Source organism: Carlito syrichta, unplaced genomic scaffold (assembly GCF_000164805.1).
Source record: "Carlito syrichta isolate Samal-C Ts95f unplaced genomic scaffold, Tarsius_syrichta-2.0.1 Scaffold311918, whole genome shotgun sequence".
Classification (NCBI taxonomy): Eukaryota; Metazoa; Chordata; class Mammalia; order Primates; family Tarsiidae; genus Carlito; species Carlito syrichta.
Genome location: NW_007256014.1, coordinates 70,517 through 92,570, shown reverse-complemented (window position 1 = coordinate 92,570; position 22,054 = coordinate 70,517). Strand labels below are relative to the sequence as shown.

At 38.7% G+C, this 22,054-nt stretch overlaps 1 protein-coding gene across 1 annotated transcript in view; it reads right to left on the bottom strand.

Annotated features, from left to right (window-relative positions):
* Positions 1-723: 723 nt before the first annotated feature.
* Positions 724-22,054, bottom strand: part of LOC103271835 (pleckstrin homology domain-containing family H member 2-like) — a 63,909-nt gene continuing 42,578 nt past the window's right edge. Inside the window, exons 3-13 of the mRNA XM_021718205.1 lie at positions 21,626-21,775; positions 20,050-20,133; positions 18,718-18,799; positions 14,713-14,898; positions 12,003-12,964; positions 7,622-7,697; positions 5,307-5,401; positions 4,192-4,336; positions 1,361-1,497; positions 1,150-1,260; positions 724-840 (exon numbers count right to left, since the gene is read on the bottom strand). Coding sequence (XP_021573880.1) covers positions 724-840; positions 1,150-1,260; positions 1,361-1,497; positions 4,192-4,336; positions 5,307-5,401; positions 7,622-7,697; positions 12,003-12,964; positions 14,713-14,898; positions 18,718-18,799; positions 20,050-20,133; positions 21,626-21,775 — 2,145 coding nt within the window. The remainder of the gene's footprint in view (positions 841-1,149; positions 1,261-1,360; positions 1,498-4,191; positions 4,337-5,306; positions 5,402-7,621; positions 7,698-12,002; positions 12,965-14,712; positions 14,899-18,717; positions 18,800-20,049; positions 20,134-21,625; positions 21,776-22,054) is intronic.

The following is a 22,054-nucleotide window of genomic DNA, read 5'->3' as shown; positions in this document are numbered from 1 at the left end:
CACTGCACTCTAGTCTGGGTGACAGAGTGAGACTCCAACTCAAAAAAAAAATAAATAAAATAAATAAATAAAAATAAAATAAAATATAAACACTCTTGAATTTATTTATTTATTCATTCATTTTTAGTTTTTTAGAGACAGGGTCTAGCCGTGTCACTCAGACTGAAATGCAGTGGCACAAACACAGTTCAGCACAACCTCTAACTCCTGCGCTCAAACGATCCTCCTGAGTAACTGGGATTACAGGCGCACGTCATCACAACCGGCTATTTTTTTTTTTTTTGTAGAGACAGGGTCTTGCTAGGTTGCCTAGGCTGCTCCTGAACTTCTGGCCTCAAGCTATCCTCCGGCCTCAGCCTCCCAAAGTGTGGGGATTACAGGCATGAGCCACCACATTCAGCTCACTCATGAATTTAATAGTACACTGTGTAAGTAACATCTTATTGGGAATTCATTTATCAGATAAATCTTCCTTAAAATAGCTTGACAGTTTGAGAGCCAAAACTGCCTGGGAGAGTAAATATGGGAAAAGAAGAACGTACAGGAAAAAAGTACAGGGGAGTTAGCTTACAAACTTAGCTTACGTTATAGTTTTAGCTAAAATGTCTTCGAGTTTCACATACTTTTGAGGCACAAAACTGGCCCAAAATTGAATAAAGAAACATTGAATTATCTATCTTCCTTTTCATTAGCTTGAATGACTAAGAACTGAGTTTTGCATTATTAAAAAAAGTTAAAAGAAAAATTAAGTACCTGAACGGTTTGTTTATTATCGCCCCTTAAAATACTGCAGGATGCACTAAGTTCAATATGGCCCTGGGGTTTTCTAATGACATCACTCTGTATGAAAGGAAGAAAACCAAACGTGAGGGATTTGAATTTAATACAATAACAAGAAACACTTTCTTTTTTTTATTATTTATTGTAGAGACAAGGTCTCGCCAAGTTGCCCAGGCTGGTCTCAAACCTGCGGGCTCAGGCAGTCCACTCGCCTCAGCCTCCCAAAGTGCTAGGATTACAGGCTGAGCCATCGAGCCCAGTCCAGAAACACTTTCTATCACTCACTGCATTACAAGAAAGAAAATCAACTAGGAGTCTGACTTCCAGTTTGAGAAATTCAGTTCTAAACAGCAAGCACTTTCCACTCACCGGAGATTTGTAGTACAGTAATTCACCACCTTTAAGAACAAACCACCTCCGCTTCCAAGTCTTGACTTTACCACTCATTTTTAATAAATAGCCAGATTTTTCCAGTGGTTCCTAATTTTAAAAAGATTTCAAAAAACATTTTAAGTTGCCTTTGGAAGACTCAAACTCACTGATTCACTGATTTTTTTTAAAAATCGGATTCAGTATTTACATTTTTCCCATTTTCACTGGAAGATGAGCACGTTTTAGGGAGCTTCTGCTCTGGCTGTGAGTACTCTGTGTCTGTGGCGTAAGCATCGGGAGGAATAGCATAGTCACTTTCAGAAGCCACAGAGGAGAGAGACACACCTAAAAGAACAGAGAAATGAATCCAGTCAATGTTTAATACTGGGTGGTCCACATACTGACTCCAAGTTCTATGGAATGCAATTACTCTAAATCATAAGCCTCCCTAGACTAGATTTATTCTCATTCCTTTGGCAATGAAGAACTTTTAAAGCAGAAAACAGAGCAAAGGGGTAGACATTGCCATGCAAATCTCCAAGGAAATCAAAAGAACATAAAGAATATTTTGGCATGATTACAATCACAGCTATTTTACATATAAAATATATGCAATCGCCTACTAATATGTCTTTTATTAAGAATTTTTAAATATGTGTATTTACATATTGATATGTAGGCTAACAAATGTTGAGCCTTAATTTATCAAGATTTTCACAATCACATCTTTTAAATTTATTTATTTATTTATTGTAAAGACGAGGTCTCACCAAGTTACCCGGGCTAGTCTTGAACCCATGGGCTCAGGCAATCCACTAGCCTCGGCCTCTGAAAGTGCTGGGATTACAGGCGACAATCACATTTTAAACCATTTAATTTCCATAACCACTTTTTTTTTTTTGAAGTGGAAGTCTCACTCTATTGCCCAGGCTGGAGTGCAGTGACACGCTCACAGCCACTACAGCCTCGACCTGCTGGGCTTAGGCAATCCTTCCACCTCAGCCTTCCAAGTAGCTATACCTACAGACATACACCACCATGCCCGGTAAAATATATATATTTTTTATTTATTCTAGAGACAAGGTCTCACTAAATTGCCCTGGCTGGTCTCAAACCCTGGGCTCCGGCAATCCTCTCACATCAGCCTCTCAAAGTGCTGGGATTACAGGTATGAGCCACTACACCCGCCTTAATTTCCATAGTCACTTTTAATGTAACTTCACATTTTAAAAAACAACATAACTTCAGGAATATTTTTCACGGAAGTCTAATAAAGGACTAAATCACTTATAGATCTTCAAAATCTTTCAAAAAAGAAAAGCAGTAAGATTGAAAGATATAAACAGACTATTTCATTTTCTAGCAACTACAAAGCAAAATTCAATGGAACATTTTCATAATAATTGACTTGTCTTTATAGATAACTACTTGTGAATTGCAAGCCACATCTGGAGTGTCACTATAATTGGAGATTTTGAATGTATTAAATAGAATCAAGGACTTAGGTCATTACTCATTACAGTATCCAGCATTTTTTAAAGGTGTTTGTTAACATTTAAGGGACCTATTGGACAATGTTACTCTTGTGTCATTATTCTTTATTTGACTCAGACATGAAACATTGCACTAATATCTTCATTTTTCATAGAATAACAAAAATTAAGATCTATAAGGAACCTCAGAGATTGTCCTGGCTAATGCTTGCATTCTCTAAGAAGACCAAAACCCAGAGATTAAAAGATTTGCCCAAAGTCAAATAGCTAGGCAGGGACAAGGTCGGAATGCAAGTTTTTAGTCTCCCAGCCCCAGGGCCAGTGTGCCAGGAACTGTCCTAGGGAATAAGGGGACAGCATTCACCAAAACAGAGACATCTGGGCCCTTATGGAACAGAGATTCCAGCGGAAGGAGACCCGTAACAAACAGACAGCAAGTGCTACAGAAAAATAAACACAGAGCAGACCAAATGGAACTCAAATTGCTGGCAAGAGAAGGACAAAGGGCTGCACGTGGAATGGTGTGGTCAGGGCAGACCCCACAGAGAAGGCAGTGCTGGACAAATGCCGAAGGAGGTGAGGGAGTCAGCTACACAGACATCTGGGGGAGGAAAACCAGGCGAAGGAAACGCTGGTGCCAAGGTCCTGAAACAAAGCATGGCTGGCATGTTCTCAAAGGAGCAGGAGGGCTAGTGAGGCCAGAGATGAGGAAGGGAGGAGAAAGGAGGAGACGAGGTCTAGGACATAAAATCATGTAACACCTTATAGCCATTATGAGAAGCCACTGCAGCATTTTGGGCAAAAATGTGTCACAATCTGATTCTGGCTATGGGGGGTGGGGGAGGGGGAAGGGAATGAAAAAAGCAAGAAGACCAATGGAGGCCCAAAATGCTAACTGATGAAAGCTGAGCAGCTCTAGTTGAAGCCAAGTGGGTTGAAAATACCCAGAAGTTCCACAGAACACAGTTTGGACACCAACAGATGAACCATGCTGCATCAAAGGCATTTATAAAACAGGAGGCATTTAGTGGAACAAGATTTCCCTGTAACCTCTACCTTTGCACAAAATTTCTTTAAAACCCACTAGAAATCATAGACATGTCCATAGACATGTCTGGTTGGTTTCTACTTTAGGGTCATTAACTACATTTACCAACACATTTTTAGGTATTGTTTCTGCCATTTAGCAGAGTACCAAATTCAGCTGAACTAGGTCTATTCCACAAATTATCCAAAATGCCACATGGTAAATCTAAAGGGAATCTTATTTTGGCCAATTATCTCACTTTAGTCCCACAGTGAAGTGATCTTTCTCTTACAGATAAGGCTAAAAGAAAAAAAGACTATGTAATTTGCTTGGAATCACAGAGAATTAAGAAGAGAATTAGGACTCGAGTATAAATGTTTCAGTCCTAGACTAATGTTCTTTTCGCTATGATGTGCAGAAAGTTTGTCTATTAAAAATAATTTGATGCCTGGGATAAGATTCCCAATAAGTATTTGCGATGACCAGGAGTCGCTTTACGTGCCTGCCACTGGCCCTCACCTCGTTTCATGGCTCTGGGGCTGCCCGGCCCACTCCTGCTGCGGGTGTCTGACTCTGAGGTCCGGGAACTGGATCGGGAGCTGTCGTCTTCCTCTGACCCAGATGAGTCATCCAGGAAAGGGCTGTTACTTATCTGCGTTGCCTTCTAAAGAAAAGCAGAACAGCCGCGCTGCATCCTTCCCTAATAAGATCACTTCTCTTTAGATATAGAATGCTTTACAAGAAGAAGTCATGGAATGTATTTGTTTAGAAAAGGAATCCAAAAATGTATTTTGCTGTTATCTAAGTCATGTTGTCAAACCTCAGAGTCTACTGAGCAAGGCTTTTGTCCACTATAAAAGATTCTGGAAAATATAAGGTTGTTAATACCTGACAATCCTTATTTTAATTGGGTACTTCAAGCCAAGAAGGGGTACCCTGGCACTGATACATGATCTTCCTGTATTAGGAGTTTTCCCTATGACATTAGCAATATGTCTCCTTTAAAAAATTAACAACCATGGAAGGATGTGGGGGAGGGGAATCATATGGGACATAACAAAAATGAACTAGACTTTTAATACTCTGATAAATGAATAAATGTTTTCTCCGGATCTTTCCATTTTTTCTCTTATGAGATATATATATATATTTGTTGTTGTTGTTGTTGTTGTTTTTGTTTTTGTTTTTTGGGGGTTTTTTTGAGTCGGAGTCACACTCTGTTGCCCAGGCTGGAGTGCAGTGGCAGACTCACGGCCACCATAGCCTTGACCTGCTGGACTCACACAATTCTTCAGCCTCAGCCTTCCAAGTAGCTGGAATTACAGGCGTGCGCTACCACACCTGGCTTATTTTTTGATGTACTGTAAAGATGAGGTTTTGCCAAGTTGTCCAGGTTGGTTTCGAACCCCTGGACTCAGGCAATTCTCTTGCATCTGCCTCCCAAAGTGCTGGGATTACAGGCATGAGCCATCATGCCTGGCTTCTCTTATAATAAATTAACATGAATTTGTAAGAACTCTCTATAAAGAGAGAAACTGTGTAAAATGTTAAGAATGGAATCTGGAGCTTGAATAAATATTTTTTGATCCCTCATGAAGAGAACCGCAAGCTGAACAGTAACAATAATGAGTTACCCCCTTCAGAGTTGTATACACAGGGGTTGTCATGTTCTTATAGATTAGAGATGTGTACAGTCCCGAGGTGGTATAGGAAAGCATCGCAACAGAATCTGAAATAGAAAAACAGAAAACGACATTTAAGATAGAAAACCTTCTGGGCAACCCCTCTCAGGTCCCCTCCCACTGTGGGAGTTTTTTCTGTCCTCTCAATAAATCCTGCTTTCTAAAAAACAAAAAAAAACAAACAAAAGCCCTTCTAACTAGCACATCGACCTATTTCTTATGAATATGAATGAGTGTAATTTCCAATTAAAAAGAAATTGGATTCACATATGATTACTCGTTATATAGTCTACATTATGAATTGTGGCTTATAGGTTTATTCATGCACTTTTTAAAAATTTTAATTTAATTTTTTAAGTTACTCAAATTTAGCAGTGGAGGATTCACTTTAAAAAAAAAAAAAAGCAGGATTTATTGAGAGGACAGAAAAGCTCCCATAGTGGGAGTGGACCTGAAGGGCTTGCCCTATTTATACACTTTTTTACATTGTTTACTATTCCTCAAGTGCGCTAGTCTCCAAACTAGACTGCCAACTCTTAAGAGCAAAAACCATAGCTTTTATTTATGTCACACTCACGACCACTGCGGCCTCTACCTCTTAGGCCCAGGTGATCCTTCTGTTTCAACCTTTCAAGCAGCTGGAATTATGGGTGTGCGCCACCACACTTGGCTAACTATTATTATTATTACTGTTGTTATTATTATTATTATTATTTATTGTAAAGATGAGGTCTCGCCAAGTTGCCCCGGCTGTTCTCAACCCATGGGCTCAGGCAATCCGTTCGCCTCCGCCTCCCAAAGTGCTGGGTTTACAGGTTTAAGCCAAGGCACCCGGCCCATAGCTTTTATCCCTTGGGTATCTCCAAGCACACTTAGCTCAGGCTGGGTAGAACTAAGTGTAAGCAACTACTCACCGACAGACTGATCTGATGGGTAGTGTCTAAGGAGATAGTCCTTAACTATTCATAGCCCTATTACTGACATGCTATCAAAACATCATCGTTCTTAAGCTTTTATTAGGTGAACCTTATGTTGAAAGATTAGAATATAATTTCCCGAATGTTGAGAACAGAAGACAGCCGAAAAGAAATAGAACATCAAAGGTCACCTCTAAAATATGGAGTTGTGACCAGACAGAGTGGAGCAGGTAGACAGAGCCACAAGAAGACTTCTTGTTTTATTCTAGACAGCTCTCTAATGTTTGGTTTTATTTTTTATCAAGGGCATGCATTATTTCTATAACAATTTCTAGGAAAGGAAGAAGGAAAGAAGGGAGGGAGGGAGCGAGGGAAAGAGGGAAGGACGAGGGAGAGAGGGAGGGAGGGAAGAAAAGGGGAATGCATTTTAAATCCTGGGAAAAAAGACATGGAGACCAATATTTTTACAATTTTAAATAGCTGAAATGCCACAGTTTCTCTAGTCTCTTTCAGGTAAAAAGATACATCAGAGCTGAATGTATTTGTGTCCTACACTAAGATGAATTTCAATTTTAAAACACGAATCAGCAACCTGAGAAATCATTTTTTGAAAGTTTCCATAATCTTGCCGGGTATGGTGACTCACACCTGTAATCCCAGCACTTTGGGAGGCCAAGGCAGGAGGTCTGCTTGAGCCTATAAATACGAGACCAGCCTGGGTAACATATCAAGATCTCATCTCTACAAAAAAATCAGCTGGGCATGGTGGCAAGCACCTGTAGTCTCAGCTACTTGGGAGGCTGAGACAGAAGGACCACTTAAGCTCAGGAAGTCAAGGCTGCAATGAGTGTGATCATGCCACTAGACTCCAGCCTAGGGGACAGAATGGGAGCCCGACTCAAAAAAAAAAAAAAATCAAGTTTACATAATCCAATGATTTTAGACATTTAGGAAGTTCTTGGCTAGTGAAACAACACAAATTTTACTTTTTAAAAACTTTTTTGATTGTGGTAAAAAACACATAACATAAAATTTACCATCTTAACCATTTTTAAGTATATAGTTCAGCAGTGTTAAGCATATTCACATTGTTGTAAAACAAACTCTAGAACTTTTTCATTTTGCAAGTCTGAAACTCTCTACCCATTAAACAATAAATCCCCTTTTCTCCCCACCCCCAGCACCTGGTAACCACCATTCTACTTCCTGTTCCTATGCATCTGACTTCTCATTTAAGTGGAATCATACAGTATTTGACTTTTTGGGACTGTGATATGCATCGGTATTATTCTATCACTTTGCATAATGTCCTCGCATTTCCTCTATGTGGTAGCATGCAAAAGTACTTACTCTTATTAACATTCTCCATATTGACAGCTTCAGACATTCGAATGCCTGATTTGGCTACAGCATAAATTCTGCTTTCCTGGTGTAAAAGAGAGAGTTGAACAGGGTATTTAAAGCAAAGAAATGATTGCTTTCAATACACATGGTTTTCATTTGTTCTTCATTTAATATTCACTGCAGTACAGCATTATTACAAAACCGTCATTAGTGCCAACTAAAATACACCATTGTGACAAGTATTACAGAATTTTTTTTTTCCATGCATTTGTTAGTCCATTATTTAGCTTCAGTCCCAAGTTTTTTGGGGGAAGACACCGGGAAAAAAGAGAAAGCTTATTCACAATCACTGACTATACATAAAAACCACCTTTAATATTCTTACCATTCTAAAACATGGTTAAAGGAAAAGATTTGGATGGCTATAACATGAAGCCAGAAACCATTCACAGCCATTAACTACACATATAAACCACCTTTAATAGTCTACCATTTTGGAACATAGTTAAAGGAAAAAGAAAGAAAAAACATGAAATCATAGAGTAGCCGTCAATGCTATCACCTTCTTATTTCTCATTTTTATTTATTTGATTTTTTTTTGAGTTGGAGTCTTACTCCGTCACCCAGGTTGGAGTGCAGTGGCAAGCTCACGGTCACCCCAGCATCAAACTGTTGGGCTCAGGCAATCCTTCTGCCTCAGCCTTTCAAGTAGCCAGAACTACAGGCAAGAGCTACCACACCCTACTGTTTTCTTTATTTATTGTAGAGACGAGATCTCACCAAGTTGCCCAGGCTGTTCTCAAACCTGTGGGCTCTGGCAATACCCTCACCTTGGCCTCCCAAAGTGCTGGGATTACAGGCTTGAGCTGCCTTCTTATTTCAATCAAGTAGAAAAAATACCTGAGGTCAAACAATAAAAGAATGTGAGAATTGCAATGGAATTTATATTATTTTGTTCTTCATCTCTGAGAGAGATCTCTGAAACAGGTACTGGAACAGCTGTTAGCTCTGTCCCCATGACAAAAGAGACCCCAGGTGGTTCCTAATGCATAGATCACTGTGTCCTGAATTTTGTAATGGGTCTAACCGGGACACAGTTGACTGGACAAGGACATTGTGGATATCTAAGGCCGCCTCTTCAGGATAGCCAGTGGCCTGAGAGGTAACTGGTATGAGAGCAAGGATCTTTATCCATGTCACTTTAGATGAGAGAGTGGCTGATTGAATGAGTCAGATGCAATTTCTTTGAGCATGTGACTGTGAGATACACACAGAGAGACAACAAGCAGAGTGAGCGGAACAAAAAAATATAAAAATGAGGCAGTAAGGATAGACTGGGCTCTGGGGCTCAGCCTGTAACTCCAGCAGTTTGGGAGGCCAAGGCTAGAAGATTGCCTGAGCCTGTGGGTTCGAGACCAGTCTGGGCTACTTGGCGAGATCTCGTCTCTACAATAAATTAAAAATTAGCTGGATGTGGTAGCACACACCTGTAGTTTCAGCTACTGGGAAGGCTGAGACAGAAGGATCACCTGAGCCCAGCAGATCGAGGCTGGAGTGGCCATGAGCGTGCCACTGTACTCCAGCCTGGGTGACCAAGTGAGACTCCAACTCAAAAATAACTAACTAAATAAATAAGGCAGTAAGCAGATGGGAGGCAATTAGAAGCCATAAGAGTGAGGGGTGTCAATTGTTCCTGAGCAGTCGACTATCAGAGATACTTCGAATCATCACGTTGTCCTACTAGGACAACTATTTTATTTTATTTTATTTATTATTATTATTTTTGTTTGAGTTGGAGTCTCACTCTGTCGCCCAGACTGGAGCGCAATGGCCGCTCCCGACCACCGCAGCCTCGACCTGCTGGGCTCCGGCGATCCTTCTGCCTCAGCCTTCTGAGTAACCGGAATTACAGGCGTGCGCTAACACGCCCGCTGACTTTTTGATTTATTGTAGAGATGAGGTCTCGCTGCCCAGGCGGGTCTCGAACCCATGGGCTCAGGCAATCCACTCACCTCAGTTTCCCAAAGGCGCGGGATTACAGGCTGAGCTACCGAGCCCGGCTAGACTGACTATTTTAAATGCTCCCAGTTGATAAGCATATGCTATGCCTTAAAATAAACTCTGAAAAGTCCTTAAAATAAACTTCTATTAACTGAGGTAACTAGAACATACCTCTTTTCCTTGAAATCTGAAAATACCCAACAAACATAGAAATAAAACCTCAAACCTGGCCAGTCTGCTGAGTGATTTTTGAATAAGAAAGTGTTTGACAGTAATGGTAAACTGTCAGGATAGGGAGGGTGGGATTGGCAGTTGAAGGAAACTGCTAGGGGAGGGAGGGGCATACCTCCTCAACCAGGGTACCTGCATAATTAATGTTTAGTATACCTAACCCTGAATTGTACCATATCTTTATAATAAAAAATAATAATAAAATAAAAAATAAAAAGCCAATACTACTTTTTCAGGACTGAATAGCTTCAGAAGAAGAAGGGAAGAGAGAAAGGCAGAAAAAAGTGGTAAAATGGCTTGCCAAATAAAACGAACTTGAAAGCCTAACTGAAATCTCTGAAAATCTCAACATAATCAAATAGGCAAAATTTCAATTTTTCACTGCCTAAAGGACAACATAATTGGAATTCCAGGGATTCACCATTAATGTCCACTCCTGTGCCATCCAGAATTTAGTAATAAACTACAGTTTCATATGCATATTGAAATGAAATGCCCTCTTGAAAGCAAATAAAAACAGATACATCTTAAGGTCTGAATTTGGCTGCCCTAATTTGCTTAAAATGGCATCAGTCAAAAAAAATTTAATAATAGTAATAATAAAAGAACATGACTCCAAAAACCAAAAATCCTGCAACTCAGATGTTTCCCTGGAGGCCGAAAGTTAAATTATGCCAGTGTGTGAAGGAAAATTTAAATCTACAGAACAGATCATTTCATTTTGTTTCAAATATAGGGAGAATTTAAAATCTAGCAAAGACCAAAAAAAACCCAGAATGATCTTTTGGAGGGCGGGCCCCTTTTAGTAAAGGATTCCCCCACTAGGTAAGTGTTCTAGGAACACATGGGCATCAGTGTACAGCTAGCGTTGTTGTTAGAGGCTGCATTCAGCTTCAGTGAATTTTTTTTGGAAATTCTTACAACACATTTGCCCATTTCATGATGGATGATTTACCTACACACACCGCACTGGATGTTCAGCAGTTCTTAACCAAAAACAGCATGACCCCTATGCTCTACTCTCTCTGTTCACCCAGTCTCACCCTTATAGTGACTTTTTTTGTTTTCCTGAATGAAACAAGTTCTCAGAGGGAACCATTTTGCCGATGTGGAAGAGATGAAACAAAAAACAGCAGAAGCATTAAAAGGCATCACAATTGACAAGTTCAAAAACTGTTTTAAGCAGTGAAAAAAGTGTCTTGATAGGTGTATTGCATCAAACGGAGAGTACTTTGAAGATGGCTGAGGTTTAAACATGGAAGAATAAATACACCATTTTAAATAAATAAATTCTGAGCGTTTTTTGGGTCCCCCTTGTAGATATTCCTAAGAAGAATTACACAATTGATGGGTTAATTAATGTATGGATCAATGTTTCAATGGAAGAAGATTCAATCTATTCTGGATCTGTAGAAAGATGTTTTGGTTAAAGCAATTGAAGAAAATTACATCTCTCTTAAAGCCAATCAAATAAACGACTAAGTTCAAAACCTGATGACTAACAAGGGTCAAATGTCCTAGTTCAGAATTCACCCAAAGTATCACAGTTGCGGGAACCCTTCTTCCCTGCCCCTGATGTTTTCTTCCATGTAGTGGGAGCTCTAGTTACTGAACACTCATGCTCGCTCTGTACCCATTCACTTTCTCCTCTCCAAGAGGGGAAGTGGCCTAATGTGACTAGCAAATTAAGGAGAAAAGGGCATTCAGAGCCCAGCCCTCTCTCCTCTTCTTGAGAAGTAGTTGCCTGCAGGAAAAGGCCCCTGCTCACATTCTCAAGGTTGTAAGTTTTAGAGGGGCACACCTTCCCTGGAGGAAGCCTGTGGTGGTCCAGGGCTGGCTGGGATTGGGTAGATCAATCCAGCTAATCCCAAAGTTCAGTCCTGGAAAACTCATTTGCCCACCAATTCTCTAAAATCAGTTTTATCAGTACATAAGGTCATATTTTGGTCTCCCATCTGTCTTATTTCTCAGTTGATTCAGAGCTCAGTGGGGGAAGAGAAGGGGAAATTGTATTCTGAAAACTGGAAAATGTCAGACCAAAGCTGGATTTGAAGAGAAATGGGAAAAGAAGTAAAGTAAAACCCTAAAATGAGTGTTGACAAAAAAAAAAAAAACAAAACGACTGTGCATGTCCTGCACACAGCACCATAATTACCCAAGAAGGAAAACGGTGCAGGGGCGGAGTCGGGGGTTTGCTGCATGCCACCTTCTTTGCAGAGTCACAGGATTCCTGGTCATCTGAACATGGAGATTCCAGGGAGTCATAGGAAAACAATCCATCATCACAACTTGTGTCCATATGCTCTAAAATCTCTGTACTGTCACCATCAACCAGATCAAGATCAGTTTCCTGAGGTCTTAGTGGTCGGATCATGCTTATAGCATTTCTGTTGGTACCGAACATCCTGTCGGAACTTAACTGCGGCTGGCTTAAGTGCCTTTTGGCTAGTGCTACATTTATACTGAAAACATTAGGAATCCTTAACCTTGGGGTTGGCAGGTTTGATGAAGGCACTAACTGTGTTCCTTTTCCAGAAAGTGAGTTGGGATACTTTGGAGTTAAAGCTGGGGTCAAAATAGGGCTTGGTGTGTTGGCCTCACTCGATGAAGATGAATAATCTAGTCTCTGAGACTGAAACTTTTTATTCAGTTCATCCGAGGAACTATCTTGCTCCTTTTTACTTGATTCAGAATTTCCCTTTCCGAGAGAACTATTCTGAGCTTTCCATTGTGCCTCCTGTTGCCAAGAATACAGCTTCTTGTGTGCTGGTCTCTTTATGCCAAAAGTCTCTTCTTCAAATATAGAACTGCTGTCGTCAGATGCTGTCAGATACGTTTCGCTCCCCATCCTGCTACATTGGACGCCTTCTTCGGACGTATGACTGGAAAGGGTGGATGTGCACCTGGACTTGGACCTCCCTTTGCTCCTGTCTTCCTCATCAGAGCTCCAGTCACTCACCGGAGCCCCAGAATTCTGGGACATGCCACCATCCGTTGCAAAGCTTGTTCTTGTTTTCCGAGTCTGTTCTGAGCCACAAGGGGTTTGATGCAATGTTCTCTGGCCTCTGTTGTTTTCTAGAGCTTGGCTATCAGCAGACTTTTCCGGAATTTCCATTTCTAGAAAAGGATACATCATATTTAATAATATTGTCTTTATGTACATTTAGTTTATGTAACTACCCGTCACATGAATAAAGTTAATGTACATTATCCTTTGTTCATTTTATGTATTTTTTAAACAAAAGTTTGAAAACTATATGCAACACAGAGCCTCAGCACTTCAATATAATAGTTTCAAAATTAAACTGTTTTTATAAGGAAGCATGGTGGGAAAAAAAACTGACAATAGTCTAAAGAGATAATGAAATAAGCAAACAGCATGAAATAGGGCAGCTTTGTCTATTAAAGAAAGCAGCCATTAAAAAATGAACACCATAATTTCTGTTTTAGAATAAAAGAAAGTGACAACCTTCTTTCAACTAAATTTTGGAATTATCATAAAGTAATTTAAGCATACGAAATACAAAGGTATATTTTAAGGAACAAACTTTGCATGAAATACGCAAAATCATGAAGACAACATAAACAGGGGAAAGCCTTCCTTGCTCTGCTTTGGGTTTAATCATAACTACAAAATGTTTTTATAAAAGAATAATCATCTTTAAAAATGTCTTTAGATGGGGCTTATTTGTATTTATAACATAATTAGTGGCTTCATAAACAGTGAATTAAAACTTTAGCTTGAAGAGTACAAAAGAAACTTTAAAAGCATAAAAACATAGATAGGACCTTCATAATTAAGGAGTAGAGGCTGAATAAATAAACTCTAAAATTGGGTACTAGGCAGTTTGATAAATTTGCAAGTGAGCAAGAACTTTAGAATAGGCAACCTCAGCTACATTCAGAACTGGCTGTTAGAAGGCAAGAAGAAGGCTGGGCTTGGTGGCTCAGCCTGTATGTAATCCCAGTACTTTAGGAGGCCAAGGTGGGAGGACTGCTTGAGCCCAGGAGTTCGAGACCAGCCTCAGCAACATAGCAAGACCAGGCTGGACAACATAGCAAGACCTCATCTCTACAAAAAAACCACAGGCTTAATGGTGCATGCCTGTAGTCCCAGCTACTCAGGAGGCTGAGGCGGAAGGATCACCTGAACCCAGCGAGTCACAAACATGCCACTGCACTCCAGCCTGAGTGACAGAATGAGACTCAGACTCAAAAAAAGGAAAGAAAAAAAAGAATGAAATTGCATGAGAGGCATCATAGCCAACATCTGCACAACAAACCAAAATTTAGAAGGATTTTAAGACTAAAAGAAGACTCAGAAAATCTGTGTACAAGACGAGGGTTTAAATATCAGGAAAATATTTTCTTCTTTGAAGCTGAAAGAGAAAAATTAAAGCAGTTACTAAATTATCATCTAGAGTTCTTTGCTTTATAAGTTTGCGGTGTCTTGTGTCTTGTTTAATATTAGGCAATTTTAAAAATATTTTAAATAAATAAGGAATAGGAAATTCACAGTTCTCATCTGAAACTCATCTAAAATAAGTACAGTACCTTGAAGGTAGGGCTGTAAACTTTTTAACTCTAAACACCCATTCTACCAACAGCAGGAAAAATATTATTAAGAATATTAAGTAGAGAAAATCAGTTTCTTCTGTGTGACATTGGAAAAGACTCTCAGAAAACACAAAATAACTAGACACACAGTTAAATGCTGTATTGGCTTTTAGAAACACTCTTATACAACATCAAGTTGTCAGAAAAAATATGTAAGAAAAATTAAGCTATATTTGAATTAATCCTAGCAAATGATGTTTTCCTTTTTAAAAAACATGCCAAAGTAAATCCCTGTAGACCATAAATACCTTCTATGTCTTTTCCTTCAGTGATCTCGGGTTCTTTAACTGATATCTTGCTCATTTCCTCAGATTTTACTACTTGAGGAGGGCTCCTTGCTCTAGATAAAAAGCACCCAAAGGTCAAACTGCTCAGGCGCTGGCCTTCCGACAGCTTTACTGTAGAGACAGTGGACGACTTCTTTCCTTGAACTTCTGCAAGGTCATTAATCAACATTAAGACTGGAATTTTTAAATAGACATTTATTCAACGTAGAGCCAAAGCATATAAAAACTTGGACAAATCATTCTTTATACCAGAAAAAAGCCCGAAGCTCATCTTCATTTACATATAATAACATGAACCTTCAATGATGAGCACCATATGCCTGTGTTTAGAATCTGTTTTTTATATTCTGAATGTTCAAAAAAACATTTTTTAGCTGCAGAGAAAAAAATAGCTAATCCCTTTAAGAGTAGTTAGTTCTCGAGCAAAAACCAAAACCGTAAACAGATGATAAATAACTAGAAAGTTATAGCTTCTTGCAAAGTCAAATATTGATAAATGCCAGTTAAGTATTGGTAAAATTTGTGCAGTCTCCAACCAACCGAAGTGTTGGCTGATAAAACAACCAAAGGAAATTTGGATCATCACTGGGGCAAATATCTCATGATCACTATGATGACTTTTGCTCATCTTATTTTTCAGTAATGAGAAGGAAGTAGAGGGAAGGAACTTGGTCTATGGTAACCACAATATGAAGAGCCTTAATCACTTCTTTAGAGAAGAAAAAGATGGGGGGAGGTAAAGAATTTAGATAGCTCGTGGAGTCCTTAGGTCAGCACCCAGTCATGGGTTTAATTCATCTCTAGGACTTTTAATATTACTACTTGTAAAATCAAAAGGATGGTGATCCCAGTGAGAAAAGATTCCAAGAAAATTAACTTCTTAACTCTAGGAAAGCACCAAAGGGTTAAGTCAAATAGCAAATTATAACTGAGTAGCATATAAGAAAAATCTTTAGGTCGGGCGTAGTGGCTCAAACCTGTCATCTCAGCACTTTGGGAGGCTGAGATGAGAGGATTGCCTGAGCCTGCAGGTTTGAGATCAACCTGGGCAACATGGTGAGACCTCATCTCTACAATAAGTCAAAAAATTAGCTGGGCGTGGTAGCACACACCTATAGTTCCGGCTACTTGGAAGGCCAAGGTGGAAGGATCGCCAGGGCCCAGTAGGTCGACGTTTGGGTGACCATGAGCGTGCTACTGCACTCCAGCCTGGGTGATGGAGTGAGAATCCAATTCAAAAAAAAAAAAAGAAAGAAAAGAAAAATCTTTATAAGTATATTTCTTCAGATGTATCTTTTAATATTTCCATGTTGATCATCTCTCACAGAGTAAGTCACAGTACTAGTGTATAATTATATATATGAATATAGATTTTAAGTATTACATTGATCTATTCTTCTCCAGTCCAAGTCGAGTTTCCAAGGATCAAAACTACTTAGTCTATAATACCTATGAGACTGCCAGTGAAGACTAGAATTGCAAGTTAAGATTATCAGGGAAAATAACAAATATTTAGGAGTGGGCTTAGTATATCCAATTGATTTCAACAAAGGTAAATGTCACAATTATCTGAAAGTTTAATTCTAAATATGAAATTCCAGATCAACTAGAGGCACTCCTATTTTTTTTTTATCACACAGGTGGAGAAAATGATAGCAGTCAGTATTAACACGCTGTAGACAAGATGTTCAAAATATTTTCATATGCCTTGTAATCAATAATTCTGTACACTCCTCCATGAAACCAGTTAAGGCACTGTTAAAGTTGACTTCAAAGCCTATGTTCCTCCTGCTCCCTGAGTATTTTTCCAGCATATTCTGTGAACCCCCCGGGCATTGTAGAAATGTCTCAGAGTATGTAAGAAGAGGGAAATGTGAGGCCAAGTCTGCAGAACTCTGGTCTTATCGTCTAGCACTGCTTTTTTCTGTCTTAGCTGTTGAGACTATAGAACATTTTATATATATATATATTTTTAAAGGGTTCTGTTGCAAATGGAAGTTTTGAAAACCTCTATACCAGGCCATGGGTCTAAAAGCATGAGCTACACATACCCCCATGGGATTCACCTCCTCTCTGACTCAATGTGCCCTTGAGTGGCAGTCGCCAGATTAGTGTACTAAGTAAATCTCTATCAAACAATAGTTATCCCATCCACTCTTTGGTTTGACATTGAAAAGAAAGTAACCCTAGGTACTGAAAAAGGTAAAATTTATTCATATCATACAATTCTGCTCAAAATATCCAGGATGTAAGAATTTTAATCACTGTTGAAAACTATGAAATGAAGAAAAAAAATAGAAAATAACACAGCAAATTTCTTTTTTTAAAGCAAATATACCTGGGATTAAACATTCAAATTGGTATTACCCTCTTCAGGTTACTCACTAATATCTAGCGAATGTCACTAATGTAGGGTAGCCACTACCAACACCAGGTTATTTAAATTTAAAACAATTCAAAAATTAAACGAAATGTAAAATTCAGTTCCTCAGTTACATTAGTCACATCTCAGGTGCTCAAAAGTCACCAATGGCTAGTGGCCATTATGTTGGACAGCACAGATATAGAATATTTACCTCACTGTGGAAAGGCCTATTAAAAAGTACTGATCTAACCAGGCACAGTGGTTCAAGACTGTAATCCTAGTACTTCGGGAGGCCAAGATGAGAGAATCACCTGAGCCCATGGGTTCAAGAACAGCCTGGGCAACTTGGCGAGCCCTCATCTCTACAATAAATCAAAAAAAAAAAAAAAAAATTAGCCGGGCGCAGTAATACATGCCTGTAGTTCCAGCTACTTGGAAGGAGTCCAGTAGGTCGATGCTGGGGTGGCCGTGAGTGTGCCACTGCACTCCAGCCTAGGTGACGAAGTGAGACTCCAACTCAAAAAAAGTGCTGATCTATAGTTTAAAGACTAAATGTACAGTCTAACAATATTATCAAATTTTACATTATAAAAAGTGACTTCAGAGCTTGTAAAATATTCTTGTGGATTATCTCAAAAGTGGCAAATAATTCTCTGGATTTAATATTTGCAAGCCAGCCAAAAGTTATAAAGAACTCTGGAGGTACATGTCTTTTTAAATAGGCCAATCTCACTCCTGATATTCTTGAGTTTATCAGTGGATTATTAATGGATACTCCCAGTTAACAGGATTCAAATTCTCATCCAGAAGACCTAAATGGGGAAAGGATTAGAACACTGGTGATCCATGAGTGAACCACCTGAGGTGTGATATTTGCATCCAACTAACCATAAACAAGTGCCTCAGGGCTTCCCTCAAAGAATGCCAAGTTCAGTGGCATGTTCAACATGTGTGAATATAGGGTGCCTCCTCCAAAGTCCCTGATGCAGCTACAAATACCATATCTGTGACTCCCTGATCCCCACTAACAGGTCTATTCTCTTTCTGAGGCCAAAGTTCAAGTCTTCTTGAATTCTGAATGTATGCCTCTCTAATACAAATATTCCTAGCCCACTGTCTAGTGTAGTAAGGTCCCCTGTATTTCTTTCAAGAAACAGGGAGATGTAGCACTGCATTGCTTAGAAGGACCAAAATGCTCTCACCATTAGAGAATCAGGACCATGATCCCTGACCTCCTGGCTAGCATCAATGTACAGTACTTTTAGCAAGCGGGACTCTCTGGGACTGAGTATGGTTCTAAAAAAGGGACAAACGGAAGGTCTTTTAGAACAGAGAGAGGCGAAATGAGCATCTGATCATGTTTTTCTGATCTATGTAGTGACTGCTCTGGTAGACCTGTACCTCATCAATTCTCTTTCTGTTTCCCACTTTCAGGCCCAACATTCACTGTGTGCAGGAGTTCAGGTTTGTTCAGAAATTCTACGACAATGACTTCCTGTATAATATTCATAACTGTGTCCTTAAAATACTAGCAAAAGACCAGTAAAATCCTGTATAGGCAAGTAAGTCTAACTAAGCTATCTGAATCAAAGTATCTGTACCTTGTAGTTTTGACTGCATTGTTCTTATCTCTTCAGTTTGGTTTTGGTTGATCAAACGAAGATTCTGATTCTCCAATTCCAGCTAAAAGAACATAATAGTATTCTTTTATTAGGGATACCGTTTCCAAAATGCACTAATAAATTATAATATTTAGAAAATGTTAATGTCTATACACATGTAAGCAAAACACAAAGGAAATGATAAGCAAATATCTGATTAATTGATCAGCATAGGCTATCAACCTAGATAATTATGGCATCAATATTTATTTTCCCCAACACTAAAAGTTTTAAATGTTTTCATCCTCTATGTCTTTTGCATTATAAAATTATTTTAATTAATTAATTAATTTTGAGTCAGAGTTCTACTCTGTTGCCCAGGTTTGAGTGCAGTGGCATGATCATGGCTACTGCAGTCTCAATCTTCTGGGCTCAGGAAATCCTTCCACCTTAGCCTTCCAAGTAGTTGGGACTACAGGTATGTACCATCACGCTGGCTAATTTTTTTTTTTTTTTTGTAGAGATGAGGTCTCGCTATGCTGCCCAGTCTGGTCTTGAACTCCTGGGCTCAGGTAATCCTCTCTCCTCAGTCTCCCAAAGTGCTGGGATTACAGGCATGAGCCACTGTACCTGACCTTGTAAAATTATTTTTAAAAAAACTATTTCAGCATTAAACTGCCAATATAAACTAAGTAATATATGCTTATCAGATAGCAAATACATTAATTTTATGACATACATATATTCTATAAGTATTTAAAATTAACTACTTAAAACTAAAAGTAACTAATTAGAATGAGACTATTTACACTGATTATCATGAGTTTAATCAATATGTTTCATTTTAGAAATACACTGACTAAGCAGGGCTTGGTGGCTCAGTCTGTAATCCCACGCTTTGGGAGGCTGAGGTGAGTGGATTGCCTGAGCCCACGGGTTCAAGACTTGCCTGGGCAACTTGGCGAGACCTCTCATCTCTAAAATAAATCAAAAAAATTAGCCGGGCGTGGTAGCGCACGCCTGTGGTTCCAGCTACTTGAAAGGCTGAGGCGGAAGGATCGCTGGAGCCCAGTAGGTCGAGGCTGTGGTGGCCAGGAGTGGCCACTGCACTCCAGTCTGGGCGACAGAGTGAGACTCCAACTCAAAAAAAAAAAAGAAAAAAAGAAATACACTGGATATTAAAATGAAAGCTACCTATCTCAAGTTTACTAAAAGACAGGAGTACCACTAACCATTCAACATTTTCTACTCAGAAAAATCATATATTCTGATGATTTATCTATTCAAAAGAAGTAAAAGGTAAAGAAAAGGAAAAAATACAGAAATAGATACCTCATTTAACTTAACTGTTACCCATTCTTTGATCTTAGCTGCTTTCTCTTCTATTATTTTAGCTTCTTGTATTCTTATTTGTTTCTGAAATAACATCAGCAGTTTGATTAGGTCCATCATAAACTCAATGATCTGGAAATCTTAACGTCATAAATATACAAGGTGGATCCACTTAAAATCTGTTGCCAAGTTAATACAACTACCCTCAAATTACCAAATAGATTCTAAAAAGAAAAAAATTATCCAGTAGATACAATAATAAACCATAAAAGCATATGCAAATACTGCTAGTATTAACAACTGCTATTCTCTTTCTCTGAAAGACCATAATTGAAATCAATCTGCTGAATTTATCAACAAAATGAACCATTTCTGGAAATGGTCTAGGGTTTAGAACATTAGTATCGCAAAGGGGTCAACCAGGTTAGCCAGAAGAGAAGAATCATCTCTTCAGAGGCATGACTCTCCTCCTTCCCCCAAATACTAGCTTTCAAGGATCCAGGAAAAATAAACATTGAGAAACCCTAGTGCCCATTTACCAACCTTAAAATCTGGTAATGGTTGCAAAACTACTTAGAATGTGACTGTCGAATAAATCACAATGAGTGGGGACTGGGGTGGTAGAAAGCTAAAAACCAGTGACCTAACAGAAACAATGATCTTTATCAAGAAATGAAAAAAACGCTGAAAATAAATGACAATTTAACACATTTAACAAAACAATTTCATAGTGATCATAATTAAATAATGTCAAATGATCATTTAAATAAATAACCTAGTGAAATTTATTTCTAATAAAATTTTAAAATAAACTAAACACTATACGTGATTTCAATAAAGTAATTTAAAAACAGTGCATACATTTCCAAGCAGAGAGATTAGCATCAAATATAAATATTTAAAATATAATGTTCTACAAACATTTCCAACATCCTAACAATCTAAAGCAAGGATTGGTTGCAAACAACTTACAGACATAAATGCCTGCTGATAACCAGAGGTTTCCCTTTTTTTTTTTGAGTCGGAGTCTTACTCTGTCACCCAAACTGATGTGCAGTGGCATGGTTCACAGCCACTGCAGCCTCAACCTGCTGGGTTCAGGTAATCCCTCTGCTTCAGCTTTTCAAGTAGCTGGAACTACTGGCATGCACCATCACACCTGGTTGATTTTTTGATTCATTGTAGAGACAAAGTCTCGCCATGTTGCCCAGGATGGTCTCAAACCTCTGGGCTCAGGCAATCCTCTCGCCTCTGCCTCCCAAAGTGCTGGAATGACAGGCATGGGCCACCGAGCTCAGCTGTTTCCAACGTAAACACTATACTTAAACTCCAAAGTGTGAGTGTTAAGGTGCACTGTCACATCTAAAAAATGTTAGATCTTGCCTGGGAATCAGACTGGACTGAAAGAATGCCATTTGCACCTTTCACCAATAAATGGGATGCAATCTTATGGGCTGGCTGGAATAAGATTTCTTCCCCAAACTTAGAAATGTAGGCTTTCTCTTTTTAAACTTTGTGATTATACCCAAATAAGTACACATATTTAGAGTTCTTTGATGATCAAATTCTTCCTAACCTGCTCTTCAAGTTGCAGTTCCAAGTTTTGAATGGTGTCGTCTTTTTCCTGCATTAGAAACTCCAGATCTTGACATCTTTTATATAACCTGGTCTCTGATTCACTGGTTTGAATATTAGCTGCTTTTAATTTCTCTTCCATAACTTGTACCTAAATCCAGAGGATAAAATGTTAAAATTCTGCATGTACTTAATTTATCATAGTATTAAGCCAATAATTATACTTTATTTTATTGTAAGTTATTTCAATAAAATAATTTACATTGTATAGATGCCTAAAGATATTCCTAAAAGTAACATTATATAGATTTCCTAAAAGGTATCATAAAAGGAAAATATTAAATAGCAAGGTTTCATGTATTAAATAATTATAAAGTCTAAAGACTATTTTGCCAAGTGGTGTTACTTTTCAGGTACATACATACATAAT